The 21,153-nt window shown below is 30.8% G+C and overlaps 1 protein-coding gene across 1 annotated transcript in view; it reads right to left on the bottom strand.

Moving 5' to 3' along the window:
* The window catches only part of RhoGEF64C (Rho guanine nucleotide exchange factor at 64C), a 432,499-nt gene that overhangs the window by 45,602 nt on the left and 365,744 nt on the right, over positions 1–21,153 (bottom strand). Inside the window, exon 5 of the mRNA XM_085959364.1 lies at positions 55–2,658. Coding sequence (XP_085815490.1) covers positions 55–2,658 — 2,604 coding nt within the window. The remainder of the gene's footprint in view (positions 1–54; positions 2,659–21,153) is intronic.

Genomic DNA, 21,153 nt, shown 5'->3' on the forward strand with positions numbered 1-21,153 from the left:
TACTTGTTTCTTATCATTCAATTAAATGCTTAAGTAATAAAAGATTGTCTTTACCTGAATCAGTAACCTGGGTTTCAACAGCTCCATCACAGTCCTCGCAAAGGTGTATCGGAGTATTGTTGTCCAAAATTGAAGTGTGCGGAATATTATGACTCTGCCATCTACTTCTGGAGCATTTACTGGTCTCAGAACCAACTCCCGAATCATTTCTTTCAACTTCAGACGAAGACTTCTTAGAAGCAATTGTCTTATCGTTTGTGGGAGCAGTGATAATCAGTGAACTATCTTCGCTGGAATCGGAACCGTTTGAGAGATTACTCACTCTACTGCTGAGATCAGAACTTTGTCTTTGGTGGTCAGTGGGTTCTTTGATAATGTCTGCTTCTTCTTCAATAGTCATATCGTTAGAAGTATTAAAATTGAAAGTGTAGCTGTCTTCAGGAACTATTCCGCGCTCTTTTGCGTCTACTAAATATGATAGGATATCATATTTTGAAGCGCCTTCAAATATTGATCTTGTCATTAATTGCTTTTTATCATCATCCAAACCAATCATGGATGCTGGTGGGGGATTCAAAGGCAAGGGAGGAGGCATATCACATATTTCTTCGTAAATGGGATCAGCATTAAGACGTATCGATTCATAATGGTGATCGTCATCTACGGTGTTTGATATTTCGATTTCTGATAGCGTAGCATCAACCAACATTTGGTAGAACTTTGATCGGGTAGAATTGTCTTCTTCCGTTGAAAGTTCACTTGCCGACGCGTTGTAGCAATCAGAGAGTGGCTCGACGTCTGACGAGGCACCCATTAACCCGCTCTCATACTCCATACTCTCGTATGGAGCCGAGCAGATATTGTTCCCTGTCGAGTTCGTTTGGGAACATATACTATTTCGATTTGACGCGGGTGCCGATTCGTCTTTATCAGGAGTATTTTTTTCTTGAGATAAATCAACAATTTCTTCTGCTTCTACAGTATCTTCTTCAGGTTTTGGAGATTTTTCTTCTTGTAATTTTAAAAGGGAAGCGTCAATCAACTTTGATATAGCTTCATCATCTTGATTTCCTTTATAATCATCACTTTTTCTTGATTGTTTTAGTCTTAATAATGAATTCTCAATCAATTTAGCTACCAAATCACTATCCAAGCCTTCAGCTAAATGCCCGAGCATTGGGTCTTCTAAAAGCTTAGCTACAAAATCATTTCGACTAAGACCCGTTACTTCTGCTTCACATTTTATTGGACTTATATTTTGATTCACCGTATTTGTAGAAGTTTCAGTTATCGCTTTTCCACAAACATGAGGGACTAGATTACGTTTGACAGCTTCTACTGGATCTCTTAAAAGCACGCTTATATCTTCAGTCGTAGATGTCATATCAGAAATATTTTCATTGCAACGTGTACCTCTTGTCGTTGTATTTTCAGGAGATGACGATAAAGAAGAAGAATTTGAAGTATCTGAACTGAAATCTAGTTTTATTCCTCTTTTTAATTCATTATTTTTATTGTTAACTTTCTTTTTGCTTGGACTTGTGACAGTTATCATATCGTCACGATTTAACGTCTCATAATCTACAACAACAAGCGTTTTTCCTGGAGACGAAATTGTAGGGCTTGATGCATTGAGTAAATTTCCATCAGAATTATTTATAGCATCAGACGGGCTATAGGAACTGTTATTTTTGTTATGAATGTATATCTGATTGCTATGTCTGGAGCCAGGTTCAGAATTAGACTCATCCGACTCTGAATAGACGCTAATTGTGACGGAATTTCCAGTGTTTTTGACACTGTTGGGACTTGGATCACCATTAATCGTCACGGACGACTGATAAATCGGTGTATCGTTGTTGACGTTGACCGTGGAATAACAATCGTCACCGCTTATCATAATTGACGTCTTTCTGTGGCTCTCTCCGTGCGTGCTATCATTATTGTCAGTGTCGTCATTTTGCGTAATAGACAATCTGTGTACGCCGGAAGCGAACACTTGCCGCGGAGTCTCAGACGATACTTGCACAGTGCTTTTCTCTTCTGACTCAATACTGACAATATTATTTTCATTAGAACTATTTTTTCCTCTTACAAATCGAGTTTTCACATAACTAGGTTCTTTTTTAGTAGAAACTGTTTTAATTACTTTAGTCTCTTTTGGCTTAGACCTAGGCGGTGGAGCAGGTAATATACGAACTTGTTTATTTTCATGTCCATTTTTCTCAATTTTATTTTTTAACTGAATTACATCATTTGAAACGTTTTGAACTTCAAAACAACTTTCAACTTCTGCAGAGTGATTCAAAATAGTTTCCAAATCAACTTGATTGTCAATATTATTGATTGTTTCAGCTTGATGCGACAGTGGACTGGTACACAAAATAGTAATACTCGAGTTAGATGGTTTTTCACTGCTATCTGAACTGCTCGGTGAGGGTGGGGGTGGCGGACGATCCCTAGGTCGTGAAGGCTTATCAACGTTGATAATTTCCACCAGGCTTTGAGTGCTGACGAAAGCTTGTCTTGAATGGGCGCGAAGAGGTCGAGGTCTCAATGCCATAGTGTCTAAGAATGATGGTGATTCTGGTGATCCTTGGACGATCAGCCGTTCTGATTGGCTTCTTCGTAATGCTCGAGCGGTTGTCAATGACACATCTGCAACAACAAATTAAAAAAATATTAGGATTTCATGTTTAATGACAAGTATCTTCACTATTTTTATATTTTTTTTATATATATATAAATTTTTTAAATAAAATATTGTGAAAATAATGTAATTTTCACAATATTTTTATAATTATATTTTCTTAAAATAATAATTTATTACCATAAGATATAAGGGGAGTCGTTGTTATTTATTTAGTCGACTACCCCCATTATCATTTTATATTCAGACAGTTGCTTTTGTATGTAACATAATATTGTGATATTGTATGGACAGCTTATTGCGTATTCATATAGATGTATCCTTTATTTATATGGCACAAATATACTAGTTTTTTACATATATTATTATACATTTTTAATGTGTATTTAGATCCAAATTATCGACCTCATAGATTGACAAAAACTGTGAAGAAACCTCTTTATGAGGCAGACAAGACCCAAATCGGATTTCAGAGCCAATAAAAAAGTGGGTATATTTATAAAACCTAATCAATCAGGGTTGACAAATAATTAATGCTTAATATTAAAATGTTATTAATAATCATTATAATATTGTGTAACGAAAATTCCAATACTCGTTCTACCAAAAATATATTTTCAATAGAAAAAACTAAAAAGGAAAAACTGGTACACATTCCATTGCCATGACAGATAATAAGAGATTGTATTTTGTTTACAGAAAGAATCGTGTTGGACAAGTATCATTAAATGCACACATTTTTTTAATGAAAAAAATGCAAATCAAACATATTATTTGTTATGCAAAACGCTCTTATATCAGACACTCAGCAAGTGACCAATCTCCGCAAATAAAGATAGCTGATTGCGTAGGTTTTTGTCTGGCTAATAAATTTAACTATTGCCTATTGCAAAACGAATTAAAGCCAACACGCATCAAGGAGATTTCAACAAGTATTCAATTTTATGAAAATATATTTAGAGGTGACAAATTTCAATATGTATTAAAATTAAATCGTATGGCAATATACTTAGCAACCACTAATATTAATATAATGAATTATATTCTATTATTTTATTTAATATTATTAACATTAAGAAAACACTCATATGTCATAAAAGTCTAAGATAGTCGTAACATGTAGAAACTACGGCCTTGTCCAGATGGCGCGTGTCTCACCGCGCTTTACGCACAAGTACCAAATATGTTCTGCGTCCATATAACGCGATTCATTTGGCAGTGTAAAAGCTAGGTGACGTAATCATTTTTGAATGGCCATAAAAACAAGGGCGAGTGCAAGAAGAAAGACTGTTAATTCAATCGTGACACACGGCTCCTTATAGATTTAATATGTCGCGATATACTGGCAAGATATATTATTGGCAGTGTACAAACTAGGTGACTTAATTTATTTTTGAATGGGCATAAATAACGTCGCCTCGAGTGACAAGGCGGTCGACATCACAGGCTCCTCGAGGATCAATATACTGCGAAACGCCGCAAGTGCATGTGGACGGCTCGATGAAATCACTGGTACCTGGAATGCGCGCGAGTTATTATGCACAAGTCAAATCGCGCCATCTGGACAAGGCCTACCTTATGAGTTTTATGCAAGTGAAACTGATAATAAAGATACAAAATAAAATGATTAAATTATTTACAACGTATTTAATGATCCTGATGCATTATGTATTCTGAAATTCATTTGCAAAGGCCTGATTGACATTAAAAAAAACACTCTTTCCAGTATTATTACAAACCTTAACGTATCTGTTTTATATAAAGCGACACTTTTCCATATCCTTTTAAGGATATACTGTGGACATTACGGATGATAAAAGCTCTTAAAACTATGCTGGGAGCTTCTTAGAAAAAACACAACTTTTCACTATAAATGGCGTGCACCAGAATGCACAGGATATTCATAACTTGATTAATATTATTACTACTTCTATCGAACCTAGATGACAACAGAATTTTTGAATATCCCCCTATGACGGCTCGGCATTTTTTTCCATTGGCTCTATAATCAGATGTTAGGCATGATGGTAATTCAAAACAAAATTAAGAATCTAAGAATAAGAGTTTAAGAAATTAAGAAATCTGACATAAATAATGTACACCAAACGTTTCCATTAAACTAAAAATACAAATAACAGATGGCGATGGCTAGTTTTTAAAATTCCATTAAACCCTGCCTAAATCAAACCATCGTAGTGGAGGTAGACTTTAGAGATCGGATAAAAATGGTATACACACAGTCAGTCATTCTTATTTATTTTCATTAAATTAATAGCAGGTACAAATTATACATGGTCTTGATTATTTTTTTAAATTCAAGGAACCTCTGCTTAAGCTAAGCCACAATAGATATAAAATATCTAAAATGATGTATGATTTAATGACATAGTTTTAGATAATTTATAGATGGACGGATATTTTTTATCTATTGTCAATATGGCTTGGATTATGCAGAGTTTAATTGAATTTGAAAAACTAACCAGCACTGTCTGCACTTTGAATAATTATTAGTTTAAGAAATGAAAATACAAATAATATTAAATTCTACAGGTTTTTAAAAAAGGTTTTGTCGATAGCTATTTCGGTTGTAACACCATTATCAAGACAATTCAGATTCAGGCCGTTTGCCTTTGCTTATTATTATTATTAAGCAAAGGCAAACGGCCTATCTGAATAGTCTTGATAATGTTGTTACAACCGAAATAGCTATCGACAATTTTTTTTTAAGAAACCTGTAGAATTCAAAATTATTTATATTTTCATTTCTTGTAAAATAGAATTCTACCAAGTAAATGCTAACTCAATTAATAAATTATTAGTTCAATGAAGACAAATGATTATCACCGACAAAGTTTGGTGTGCACTATTTATGTCGAATCTTCACAGCCTATCTCCAGCCTTCATCACTGGCGGGTACCTTGATAATTTTCGGTGTTTATCAGAGACCAATAAGACTGGTGAAAACTTATAGTTACCAACTATAAAGTGCAGAAAAGCTACATACTTTGCCAATATTTTCCGTAATTTAAAGTATGTTACTTCAACTTATAATATAGCAGAAAGTGTAGGAACTGTATAAATATAGACAGAAGGTGACTATTTTAGTTAATCATGTTTTGTAAGTATCTCAGTGTCCAAGGTGTTAGTAATCTAATACAACTAGCCCTTTTGTCACTACGTGCATAATCTTAACTTAAAGTCATTTAAATTCAATCAAAGCACATTTGAGTGGATAGCGACCTAAGTCTTAGATAAATACTCCTGAGACATTTCCAGTCATAAAAAAATGATGCTTCACATCCAAACAAGTATTGTGATATGTCCGATTATGACCGAGTGTAGTTTGATGTAACTTTAATGGTGCATTATAAAGGCATCAAAATAAAATCACTGCATTAGCACATCTTGTGAACCAAATTTCAAGTTTCTGTGTATACGGAAAATAGACGAAAAGACAGTGTTACTTTTTATATACTATATGTATATACACTCATTTAATTTTATACCGATGTTACTCATTTGCATTAAAAAATATTACAAGTGCCTTGACCCCTGTATGTTTAACACCCAATTATAAAACACGTATAATAGTGCCGCATAAGAAGTTTTTAATTTCCTGTTACCAATACAATGCATATTTTAACCTGATCTTTTGTTCTCATATTCAATCACGATACAACCGTTTAATGTATATATCAATAGGTAGCAGGATGAAACAAAAATCGCTTTTCACGGATGACTAGACATTTTTAATTCAGAAAAAATAGATAATTTAATTTGATGAAATTAATTAACTAACCTTGACTTTTAATTAAGTATCGGGAGTAACTATAGACACCATAGAAGAAGCCTAACAAATCATCAACGTATTTTATTTTATAGATAAGCACTGCACAATATTTTTTAAATTAAATTGCATACAATTTAATTAAAAATAATACATTCACTTTCAAAATATAAATTGATCTATTTCAATGATTCTTGTATGAATTTACCATCATAAATCGTCCGGTGCTCGAATTTAGAACTAACCTCATCACGGTATAAAAATAATTGAATGATAATGTCAAATATCAGCATGTGGCGCCCTCACTCCGCAGACAACTTATAGTTACTGGTGGAAATATAATATTCAATTGAGGTAATAACATTGGATTTAATTTGAAACGAATTTACTTTCAATATACGTACATCGTTTGAAACATTTCTGAAAAAATAACTAGAAAGAACCTTTTTGAAAAAAATACTAAACACTCAGCAGGATTCGAACCTGTGCCCCTCGTGATTTGCGCCCATGTTCTCTGACCACTTAACTATACGTATCTTATCCAATTGCGATGAAGTTCATTTATGTTTTTAAAATGCTCCCTGTAGTGCTTTGCAATTGACTTTGTATCTTTTTTTAAAAAAAGTATTGAATTACGTAAATTACTAACCGGTGACAGGTGAACTCCAAATTTTCAAATCATGTATCTTCAATAAAATAATGTCACATTCTTAAATCTTCTACTTAAATTATTCGTTGAATATAAAAATAATTTATTAAATTATTAGCAAGTACAAGTACGTTATAACAAAAATTTGGTGTGATCAGTAGTTACAGAATATCGCAAATTTCGCAAAAAGGTGAATAATAGCGATGTTAAAAAATGTTATGTTCAAATTGCAACCACTTTGGAAGAGCAGAAATATTACCAAAACGACTAAAATGCATCTAGTAAGATCTCGTCTTCCCGATTTGTATTTATTATGCCTCTGAGACTAGGACGGTAAAGTACAGCAAACTCCAGATTCGAGACAGACTCTGCTCGCTTTGGTTTCATCAAACTTTTGCATGTTTTGGGCATATAGCCCGCAGAAAAGATAACAACTTGAAAAACTCGTGATGTCAGGTCAATAGTGAGAAGGCGACGAAGAGGCTCTTCCAGATGGACAGACCAAATCCTAAATTTCACAGTTTTCACACTAACACTACAGATGAAAAAAAAAACGTTAAATTTGCCATCACAGTAGTAACAGTAAAATATTTTATTTCGTGTTAAAGTATTTTTTTCCTATTCGAATTTCAAAATATTTAACATTTTTTGGAAACACCTCAGAGATACACTTATTAGAAAAAAACCTAATAAAAACTGGCGTAACTCAAACCGCATCAATCGGTTTCCAGCCAATATGCGTTACCAATTAAGTAACCTCCACCGTCCCTAATTACAACTAAATTAACTTTTAATATTATATTATGTAAGGTGCAGGTGGCTAAATTGGTAATTCCCGTTAGCTGGAATTCGGTGAATGCAGATGCGAATCCCGCCCGGCGTCTATAGTTTTTCTAATAGGTGTGTTTCTGACGTGTTTGCAAATTATTATGTATATTCTATTAATGTATATATTTTAAAATATAATTATGTATAAAAAATGATATTATGTTTTGCACGGTGTTTTTAAACTCGAAATTTTCCGTATTTGTAATTCCTTCAAATAGTAAAGTTGAAATGATTTGTATTTCAAAATATATACAAATTACAAATAGAAAGCATGTAAAATAGATTTTAATATTCGTGTTATTTATGGCCACCATGAGCTTACATTAAAAAAAAACATGTTTTCACTTTTGTTATTTCAGCGCGTTTTTGACCTATGGACAATTATTATTATACCGGCGCGGTAAAAAATCAAAGTAACTTAACTGTCACTCAGTTACCGCTAATATTAGAATAATGCAGGGATCGTGATCATTGACTATCGAGCGTTAATAATCAATAGCAAAACTAATAAAAATGTAATATTATAAACAAAGTGAGAGAAAATGTGAAGATCCACGGGCTAAATTTTTTATTCTACGATTATTATTCGTAATAATGTTATCTTTACCTCAATGAATAATATTTTTAAACCCATATTGTGTTGGGGATAAAAGTAATTTGGCTATATTATAAATTTATATAACGATTTGAAAATCGGTTATCGACGAATTACAGAATTTTTGTCGTAATTTAATATTCTCTAAAAAAGGTTAATGAGGTCAGTAATTCTTATGGTTTAAAAATGAACCTCAAGAAAAGAAGACTATTACTAGTATCAAAAACAGCGACACCAGACACCAACACAAATTTTGTCATTAATAGCGAACCAATCGAACGTGTGACCCATTATAAATATTTAGGTACATGGGTCAATGAGAAATGGGACCAGTCTCAGAAAATAAAAACTAGAATTGAGATAGCAAGGAGCGCCTTTCTCAAAATGAGACGCCTCCTTAGCAATCGAGATCTTAACCTAGGTCTGAGATTGCGTATGGTACGTTGTTATGTGCTATCAATTCTTTTATATGGTATGGAAGTTTGGACGCTAAACCAAGAGATGTCACGGAGACTTGAAGCTTTCGAGATGTGGCTGTATAGACGCATCCTTAAAATTCCTTGGACAGACCGGGTGATAAATTATAATAAAAAAAAGTTTTCAAGCGAATGGGGAAGGACCGAGAAGTTCTACGTAGTATCAAAACCAGGATGGCACAATAAGAAGAAGAAATATTCTCTAGAAAATAGACAGATAGCATTTGTCAATTTACGGTAATTGGATTAGATTTATTTTAAATTAATAAATAATTTTTATGTGTTGATATTATAAATGGCGTCAAATTGAATATTCTCTGTACAAATCAAGTTTTCTACGTCTGCACCGCTAAACGTTATTTTTTAAGCGCGTAAAATCGCTCAATTATTTACGATCTAGTAATCAAAGGTCACAAGCCTGACTTCAAGTTTGCGGCCCATTATCGTTCAATATTTCACTTCGTATATTGTGGAAAATATGGAAAGTATTATTTGAATTAACATACCTTGACAATAATAGTTTTTTTAGAGTTAAAAGGGAAAATTAAGCAACAGTTAGTAGTAAACAACCCATATTTTCGTTGAAACAGTTATCAAGACTAATGACCCAAAGGCGTAGAAGTAACATTACCATTAAACTAGTCTTTGTTTGTCTACCCAGCCCAGGAGAGTTTAATAATTGTATAGAAAACTCTCAGAACGATAAAATAAAAATAAAATTAAAATGTGTATAGTTCAATTTGTCATTAACTTGTATTTTTAACTTACAGATGTCTTTTATGACTGATTATTTGGATAAAATGCTAGATATTTTAAGGTTAAATTGGGCTTTGTTAAATTTGAAGGTAACAATAAGAATAACCATTTAATTTAACTTTAATACTTTTATTTGGAATCGATTTGAATAAGGCACCGTTATGATATACATATGAATGCCTCTTCTGCTTTCTTTTGAGGAGGCCTTCACCCGAAGAGGAGTTCTTACAAACCAAACAAACAAACAAACCAAAATATTATTTAAGTTACAAATACAAAAATATATACTATATAAACGCTACACAGCACTGTTTAATATATAAACATTATTTATCAGTATTATACACAAAATAAAAATCTTAATATATATAAGTATTATACAAAAATATAAAAATATACTTAGAAAAATATTAAAAAATCATAGATAGATATATATACATAACAGATATAATTAGAGGTTATATATACATTAGATACAGTCAATTCACTGTCATTTACTTTTTATCTGTAAGAAATAAAAAGGCTTTTTTATTTTTATTTTATGATATACCTATTTACAAAGTTATTATATTTCAGTTGATTAAAACGTATTTTTATATTTAAATATATCTATAACGCTATGAAATAATTCTTAAATAACAAACTTGTAATTGATCATTAAATTAAGTACATCTCTCATTAGAATTTACGGCTGCATTGTTGGTGAAAGAAACAATTTGTATATTTTAATATAGATTCCAGGGACTTAAATCCGAAAGAAAATGATGTCAAATTGTATTTACGTGTTTCATAAAATATCAAATCAAAAGTTAACTTATACTTGAGTGAAATGAGTAACAAACCAATTTGTCATCAATTAATTTTCTTCATTATTTTCTCAAGCTAGTTATGTTGAGACGGCTCTCTCTATGAATAGCAAAAACTTAAGTTATAATATAGGATGGTGTGTTGATAATAAAAACCTAATTTCATTCAACAGGAAGTCCCAAATAGGGTTCATTAATTATATTAATGTACGTGGCGAGATTGCATTGCTACACTTTATTTTATTGTTACCAAGTCTTTTTCTTACTCTGTCTCAAATAAGAGAGAAAGTTGTGTTGGTGTAAATATGCAAAACGAAATAATTGCTTTTTTAACCGTTGAGTAATGGTGCATTAATTTTAAAAAATAACTGAGGCACATTTAATTAATGACCACAGTTTGACTGACAGCTCTCGCACTCTTGTTATATTGGGTAATTTTCTACAAAGAAGTAAACTGATTTCATAGATAATCGATTTCAGCTCAAAGCATATTTTTTTATATTATGTAGGTATATGAAGTTCCGGGTTAACAAACAAAGATTACTTTGCACCATTATAGGTCCCTACTTAGTTGTACTTAATAAGTTTAAGTTAACTGTAAAATAAATTGTCATTGCGGTGACCAACATTGTTGATCATGTAAATAGATCCCATTATCAGGGTGAAAATTTAACGAAAGTGTTTTTTGTTTAATTAATTTTACAAAATTTCCGTTTGGTCTCTAGATTCAACTTCAAGAGAGATTCAAGAAATTTTTTTAGATTTTCTTTGAAAATATTTTTTTCCCGTTCTGATGAATTTTCTTCCCAAAAATAGAGCTTATTCCTTTTTTTGAAAAGACATCTTCCTTATTCTTTCTAAATTCGATCATTTTTATTTTTTTTTATATTTTGTGTACAGTTTCTAGTACTAAATGAAAATGGCGGGCGTTTACTGAGATAACAATTTAATACGATTTTCTGAACAAACAATTCGTCATTCACTCAAATAACTACCGTCTAAAATAAAGCACGAATGGTCACCGTAATTTATCTACATATCTCCTCTTTTACAATATTAAGTAGATATCCCCGACCATTTTTTTATTTGTTAATTGTTAGCACTAAGTGACCTACTTATCGACGAGATTACAAATCGTTACCTCAATATACTACAACTAGATAACTTGATTTTCACTATTTTTGAGATAGATATTGAATAATATTCTACATTTTATTCTCTATCTAACACTAGATAAATGAGAAGTTAATGGTAAATGTATTTATTTTGTGTTTGAAAATATTAGATAAATTTAAAACCATAAATGCATTAAATAAATAAAATAATATATCTACAATATTTTTTCATACAATTGAACATTATTTAGGTGTTGCCAATTAGAGAAGCACAATTTTCCATTTTTATTTTAAATAATAATTGTAGCCTAGATTTATGTTAATCAAGTAAAGTTTAAATTTAATTTTCCCAACAATTGACCAAATCATAGTTATCTAGTTATAGTATATAGGTGACGATATAATAAAGTATCTTTGAAATATTACCTCACCAAAAGTATACTATATAAATAATAATTATTATGTATTATACTATGAATAAGTACATTATAATGCGGTAGAATAGTATAAATTACTTTAATTTTAACTATATTAAAATTCAAAGCTTCACAAATCATAATACCGTACCTAATTCTATAGTAATTGATAAGCCAACACAATTTCATTTTTTTGCATAAGTAGGTACTTAATAACTATTTTATAGCCAGGTCAAAGCCATAATGCTCTTTTGGTAGTTGGATTCTTTTCATTCATCATTAATATTTAAATGCGACCAAATGTATCATAGTGATTTTTTTTCATTTTCAATTTATTTGTAAACTTACAGATGGTAACTGTGCATGACATTGCTTCTGTGTCAAATTAATTAATTAAAAACCTTTTATATTGCGAGCTAAAAATTTACTTACAGAAGCAATTATAAAATTATTTTACGAATCATGGACACCTATGCTTTCACTCTTAAGCTATTTATTTCTAGTACTTACGTGAAACAAAAGATCATGAATCGAAAGCAATTAATTCCCACGATATAATGAGTACATACACTTTAATCATTGATAGGATAAACAGTATGTTATATTTAGAAACGTAATAATATCAAATCAAAATACTACCATCCCAATCAATTTTCTTAAAAAATAATAATAAAATGGAATAAAATTACATAATAAAATGCTATCATATCTGAGAGGCGATATGGGGGAAAGAAATAATTACTGTTAATTAATTTTATTTAATATTATTTATCATCATAATTATTTACCATATATATTATCTACATTGAGAATTATTCCACTTCGGAGCATCCGTACTGCAAAATATTGTCTTTTAAATATTTTTTACTTAATGACAATACAGATACTCGATTAAATACATACAAAACATTTTTTTTAATAAATTAACTCACCATCTTTAAAATAAAATAGAAAATACATTAATTCCACGAATTAAAATATAAAAAATCCTTTATTCTTTTTCTTTTTTTTGACCATGTCCGATCATAAAAGGATCATATAGGCGTACACAGAGAAGAGTTTTGCATTAACAGATTTTTGATTTAACGATAAATGGATGTTAGCCACTTGCTCAACCTCTTAGGTCCATACTATGACTTCAACACAAATTGAAAAACAATGTAGATATATATTTTCCAGACCCAAATTTCGAACAAGGCACCCACGACATTATAAGCCGACACGTAAGCCACTCGCCCATCATAGTGTCATCTACTATTAGTTAAGTCTAAAGCGTTCAAGAAAAAATGCTCATTTTAATGGATTAATCATGGTATTTCAAAATATTAATTTTGTTATTTAATTATTTAGATTCATCGAAGATGTATAAAATATGTACCTAGTTCTAAAATATGTAAATTTTCGTAATCAATACGTATATATCACTAGATAGTGGATAGCCCTAGAAGTACTACAGTATCATAGATTTTGGGATGTTATTACAAAATAATTACAAGATAAAAAGAACTTTTTATATACCACGTTTTCAAATTTTTTGTTGAATCATATAAACTTGACAATTCTATGTATTAATAAATATAGAATACAGAAATGTCATTTTGATATGTTATATTGGTTTCCATAGTAACGCACGTATATGTTAATAATTTAGTTGCTAGGACCCACTTAGAAACCAATAATAGTGAGTAGTAAATATTACTTTTAACGAATTTTTTCCGAAGCATACAAAACAAAATTAACTGAAAATGAATTCAATTCTGCTTCTTTAAGCATAAGTATATATAGTTTTAAACATAAGCCATCTTTATAGCCAAAAGTATTAAAATAATGCGTAGTCGTCGTGTTCTGATATATTTTTAAAGTTTCAAATGTCTAGCTAGTCGGGAAGTTAGTTAAAAATCTTGGACAAACAAGAAAAAATTTGTACCGGACAAACAAGAATACAAGCTAATAAAAACGTGGTAATATTGATTCAATCCTTGCAAGTATAGATACTTACTTTGAATACGATACGATGCTATCAATACTTTTTCAATTGGTTTTTTGAAGTGGTAAAATACCAAGTATAAGCTCTTCGCATATCAATAAATTCTAAAATTAATAAGTTACACCTTTAATCACCGATTTCTATTATGTGTGACTCTTTTATCGCACTTTATTCTCACTTGCTCATCGCATCACCCGACTGAAGAATGTGCTCTCCCATCACTTCTATAATAATTGCTTTAGAAACTAACAAATCATGCGCGTGTTCAGAACAGGGGTCACGGAATTGAACCCGGTGACATCTAGCGTGTAAGAAATTCGTTATCCTCTGAGCCATCGCGTTGCCAAGCGAGCGTCTCGGGCTCGGCGCGAGAGTGAGTGATTCATGATTTCATTTCTTCGCCAGATGTTCGCTAAACGTCCGAACGCTCGTTCGATCGTCAATCATTTTCGCTCAAGTTTCACAGTCAAAAATAATTACTATAAGCAACCGTGTACTGTTTCTAAATAATAGCTTTTTTCTCATTACAATTTCATCTCACCTAGAGCATAAACTCTATTATCAGTACTTTGATTATCTAGACCAATGATTTCCAACTATGCTTCACTACCTCGTGTCCAGTTTTAAAAGCTTGCGGGAGTCATCGAGTTGGGGATGAAGAAGTCGAGATTTTGGTGGTTGCTCCGATGAATGGTGGAGCAAGTTTTATTTGCACTATAAGCAGTCGATACAAGAGTATGTTACAGTCGTTATGTTACAATACTTATGATACTGTTCCGAGGTCTGACCTTCGGTAGGATGAGATGTTGTGCGGAGCGATACAGAGACTGAGACACTAACAGACCGGAACCTTATATTCGAGTGACATGTCCAATGAATTATGATTCGCTATTTTTAAGCTTTTTATTCGCTTAAGCGTTGGACTATCACGCCGTGGGTCTTGGGTTCGAATCCTGGGTCTGGCAAGTACACATATTGATTTTCAATTTGTGCGTGAGTCAGGGTATGGACCTAATAGGTTGAGCAAGTGGCTGACATCCATTTCTCGTAAAAAAACAAAATCTGTTAATACAAACCTCTACCCTGTGGAGGCCCATATGACCATATTAGGATCGGACATGGTCGAAAAAAAAATTATTGACGTACTCACAATCAAAAGAAAATTTAGGAAATAATTATTACAATTGAGTCAGCTACTATGTGGAGTCATCGGATATAGCTGACTATTTAGAAAAATGGATATCGCGGAAACAATCATTGCATTTAGCTATCTATTAAGTTTGCCATAATTGGTGACTAAGGGAAATGGAAATTTAATATCGCCGATCAATAAGCTGACACGGATTGAGTTGTTTATCCCCATAAATGTAAACTTGTATTTTTTAAATAGTAAATTTGTCTATGAAGAATTTCATTTGACCGATTAATAAAATATTGAACCGTTTAAATTATTTTAAAATTACCAATTGTACCAATATACATAAAATTGCTATCCTGTGTATAAAGTATTTTGTTTTTAAGCATTACCTAAGCTAGATGTAACAGCAAACCATTAGTAGATTGTGTAAGTTGCAAAACTTTCAATTGGCAGACTGTATTTAAAAAAACTCAGACGACAGGTAAGCAAACTTCCTAACCATATATATACAGAATGGAATTAATCTAGAGGTACACTGCAAAATAGGTTAATTAACTATGTGAAGAGGACAAGATATAAAGGGCGGAAACTGGATAAGATTGGTAAGGTATAGGAGGCAATGGAAGATACCTACTTTTGTGGATAAGTTCAAATCACATCCTACGATGTGGCCGAAAACATAAAATAATGTAAAATCTAATATTAATCAATCAAGTAGTACTTCCACGAGATATTACAACCTGTTTTAAGTGTTTCTCTATTAAACAAATAGTTAGTTCTATATCATAAGTGCGACTGAGAAAGCATTCGCCACGCGTATATCTCCGCAATATGCGTTAGAGTAAGATATAATGTCTATGGCTTAATTAAATATTTTTTGTCACCGGTCAATATTGATTTTGATGACTACAGTCATTTAAACACTGTGAGAACGTGTTGCTGAAATGTATTATGTTTGTGCTAAATATAAAGTAAGTGGTAATTATTTTTAATTTATTTAGTAGAAAATGTGGTTAACTATGTTGTGTTTAAATTTGGTAAGCGTACTGAGAAGCAATATGATGGTATAACATAACAGAACGTGTCATAGTTAAGTTAATGATGAAAAGAAATAGCATCTATTGTGCGTTATACGCAAGAAATACGGCTTCATTTTGCCGAAAAATACCAACTCTCTTTATATTATTACTCCTTATAATAAGGTAGTGTTTTTTTGAATTACGTCACTTCTTTTGGCATTCCCCAGTAGTTAAGCTACAACATACGGCCGTAGCCATAAATTGACAAATTATAATTGAAGTAGGGAGCAGCGGCGGCTCCTCTAACACCATGCATGTGCGCTGCACTGCTTTTTCCTAAACATCACTCAATGTGCAACAATGCTATTCATAAGTCATCACTCGTTTATCGCAATTTAATCCATGTAAATTTATACCAAAAGCATATACTCAGTAAACAGTCACCGAATTCGTGCGCTCGTCGGAACGCACAAATATGGATCTTAGTTTGCCGTTCATATTACATTGGGTAATAACAGTTCAAGCCGACACGTAAAAACGATTAATAACTCATGAATACATAAAATTGTATGACCATTAGGGACGCAGCTCAAAAGTTACGCGGAAAAATGTAGTAACTGAGATTTAGCAGGATTGATAAAAAAATAGATTTTTTTTATTTAATCTCATATAAATTCATTGCAAATAGGCTGATATTGAATAAAAATTGATTATCAACATAAATATTTTGGATCGATCCTTTATTCCTTCTATATTTGCAAATATTTGAATATAATTTATAAAAAATTAAAATCTCAGTTACCATGTTCTTTCTCATAGTGAGTGAATATGTATAACATGATGTCATATTTTTGACAATGCAGGCATTTTGCTGGAGTTTTATTGCTTTTTGTAGACGAAGAAACTGACGATTTGTCGAGAGTCGAAAAATACGTACCTACCTATTCAAAACAATCGATAGTTTTGTTTTTTTAATATTTTCTTCAAATATTATTTCTTACATACAATTCAGTATGATTTCTGCTGTCGTCGTTATAGTCGGCTTTTTTAGGTGTTTTGTCACGTTATTTCGATAGTTTTGTTCATAAAAATAAATTCATAACAATATATATACTTATTGTTTAATCAGGGAAGTGTATGTGTTTTAAAATGATAAATTTTGAATAAAAGATTTATAATACTTAATACTTATAATTATAGTTCAATCAGTGAAGTGTATGTGTTTTAAAATGATGTCGGTAAACGTAGACTTTATCAATAAGAATAATAAGAGTCAGAATAAAAAAAAGATGGTCCGATGACATCTGTGGAAATTGAAAAGTGTTTTTCAACCATTAAAAGAATTAAATCGTCTTTCAGAAATACTTACCATGAATCAGGACTGACTTAACATGTCTACCTGTGTTAAGCATTGAGAAAAAACTTTTACAAACAGTTCAAGACTTTAATGAGAAATGATTGAGGTGTTCGCTAAACAGAAACAACGCTGAATTGATATGCTTTTTAAATAAGGTAAGAAAATTTTGAGTGCACCCCCAATGAAAGCAATTTTGGAAACCACCGGCCGCCACTGGTAGGGAGTAAAATAATGTTAACGCGCGTGTTTGAACATGTACCGTTTAAAAAAAATCGGTTAGGTTAGGTTAGGGGTTAGTTCTGGGGAATGCCAAAAGGAATTGCGTATTTCAAAAAAACACTACCTTATTCTTAGGTCAATAATTATTATAAAGCAACCATTATTCGTAGGATGTTTATCACACTTGAATAGTCAAAGACATAACTTATAATTAGTATCTTTAGAATTATCTTCAAATGTGTTAATCTTGCCCATTTTTTGAATAATAAAATGCCTAATTCTTGTCAAATTCGGGATCACAGAGATTATCAATATAATTTTTTATCGTAAATATTTCACTATAATAATGTCAACATAAATTATACTGATGGTGTATAAATGCTTTTAAAAATTAATAAATGTAAAAAAACTTAACACCACTGCACATTTATGTACTGAAATATGACTATATTTTAAAACATTATAGCGAGAGGTTTAAAAGAATACTATTTTATGTAATAAAAATACGTTATGCAGTCATCAAATTTTTAAAATAAATATAAAAGATAATAAGGCTTCAATATTATATAAATAGATTATCTACAACGTTTAAGGAATGTCCAGGATCATGCTTTGAAATAGAATAAAAGCTCCATTTTGACCCACGCTGAGCACGTCCGCCTTTAATACAAACATTCACTATATGGAGGCCCATATTATGATCTTATTAGGTTCGGAAATTATAAAAAAAATATGGCGATATGTTTACAGCACACAATAATTATTATTTGACATCATTATACCTACATTCATATACTCAGTTTGAATAATCAATGAATATTATTTTTTACTGCATTATTTAGTAAATATTTGCGGAAAATATAATAAATTTGGTTGTCTATAATATAAAATGTGGTAAATTAAAAAAAGGTAATACATTATGTTCTTATAGTAACCTTTCGTCGTAAACATAATTTATAAATAATACGAGATGTCCGTTTATATACAATAGCTTCATGTAAAATCTATAATTCTCGATGGATATAATATGTATTTTTTTTTTGTTTTTCTTATATTAAACCAAGGTTAAAAGTATTAAATGCATTGTAAATACGTATATTATTTACGAGTATAAACTTTTTTAAACATTCATAATTGCAAGTTTTGTAAGTTCAATAATAAATACTTCATTCATAAATCTTACGTATTATGCATTGGATATTAAAAAAAAATTAATCACAAATTGTTTTATTAAAACTATAAGCATAGTGCGACGATAAATTCTATGTTAATTCCACTACGCTGAGTTTGTGATGTTGACAGCTGTTTTTGGTTATAAATCCATTATCAGAAAGCTCTGTCACAAACAGAAAGGAACACAACCCGAAAATACTATTAAACCACTGACTACTATTATGAATGATCACCAAGTTAAAGTTAATAAAAAGTTTATTGTTAGGGAAATAAAGTTTAACTACAGTAACGACGTTATTTCAATCCAAAAATAGTTAAAATAATAATGATTAACAGAAAGAAAATATTATATTTTGAAATCTTTGTAACGTTTTTAAGGGAAAGGTAGGTACGTACCTGAATATATTTGCACATTCATTCAAAATGTATACAGTAAACGTGTTGTGTACATTGTACAATTCTATGGGATTTACAGCCAACCACATTTACCAACTTTTCCCGTATAGAAAGTGTATGCAAACGGCAGGTGAGGTGAGAGTATTTTTATGTTACACGTATTCGCGCTAGCAAAATAGGCGCATCATTAAAACCAGTTCGGAGGCTGAGACTCTAATTCATAGAATGATTCCATCAAAGTTTAAAAACTAGACACATAACATACTCAAAAATAGTTTTAATTCATAAATTATAACTAATCAGAAAATTGAATAAGACATACAACTATAAACTGATATTAAACATTGATTAAATGATTGTTATAAGATCACATATTAATAAATTAGTATAATTAACGGGAATCTTTATATGAAATTGGTTTTGGTGAAATATGAAAATTTTACTGAGTTCTAAACAAAGTACAAGTGAAAAGAAAACTTGAATAACGTGTTGATTTGTTTGTACCTACGATTTCGTATATTTTATCCTGTTTAAATAATAGTATTATGATTCTACAATCTCTGGTTTCTTTAAAAAATTAAACTTAATAAGATGTAAAATTTACTAGGTTTTTCACCTTTTGCATTTTCTTTTCTATATTATCAATAGTTGATTACTAGGTACATGGGAAGTTAGATATTTTTGTTCTTAATTATTTAATAATAATAATACAGTCTACTAAGTATGTATTACCCCGCGGTTATAATTACTAAAAATTAAACATATTGGTATGGTTACTCTATTGTTTTTTTAAAGCATGAAACATTGTAATGGTAAAATTAAGTAAAATTGAAAATCTACACTACTATAGTTTCCTAAGTTATTTTGTGTCGTGACTCTTATTTATAGTCAAGTAACCTACAGCTCATTAGAACCTCTGTCAAGTCAAACATTACAGTATAGACTATTGAAGACTCTCCAACCAGAAGTTAACTTGTTCAGCATTTTTTATCTAACTTTTATTAATGAATATTTTTTATTATGATATGTAAATACTACACCTACTGATTCAATTGAGTTAACATTTAGAATGTTCTTATATAAATATTTGGTCAATAGTATTTATGTAACTCAAATCAACCCTCAGACAGTTTTATATATTATTCATTTATTCACACATATGTACCTATATTGGTATTAACTATGCGTTAAAAATGCTTTTTTAATAATATTATTTTCTTCTTTCGTTGTTTTTTTTAAAAACATGATACAAACTAATATCAGTTTATTTCAAGTATTGTAATAAATAATTTTTGTACAGTATCATTAACTGTATAATTCAATGTTGATTTTTTTCTATACCATTTAATAAAAGGTACTTTACCATGACATTTATGACCGACTAATTTTAAAATATGTGTATTAAAATAATAATTGATATTAATCAAAAAGTAAATTAAAAGATAATCAAAATAATGGCTTATATGTGAAAATACCTTTGTATAAAATAATATAATACCGAAGCAATTTCGTTATTTTATAAAGACGAATTCAATTTGCAAGCAAACTGCTGGCTACTTGTCCATCAATCATCTTAAAAAAAAAACTCTAAATATTGTATTGCTGACTCACTTTGGGTAAAAGCTACTGTTTTAAGTGTTAGTCCAAGGTAGTTGAGGCTACTTCAATGCAACTTGTCTGCAGGTGCTAAAAAATTAGTGCAATGTGGGTCGTGTTGTCGTTATGCATATTTATAAGGCAATTATATCCCCGCGATATTTAGATATCGCACTATCATTCAACACAA

This window comes from Rhyacophila brunnea, unplaced genomic scaffold (genome assembly GCF_057557595.1).
Source record: "Rhyacophila brunnea isolate RB1 unplaced genomic scaffold, BYU_Rbru_1.0 scaffold_9, whole genome shotgun sequence".
NCBI classification, from domain to species: domain Eukaryota; kingdom Metazoa; phylum Arthropoda; class Insecta; order Trichoptera; family Rhyacophilidae; genus Rhyacophila; species Rhyacophila brunnea.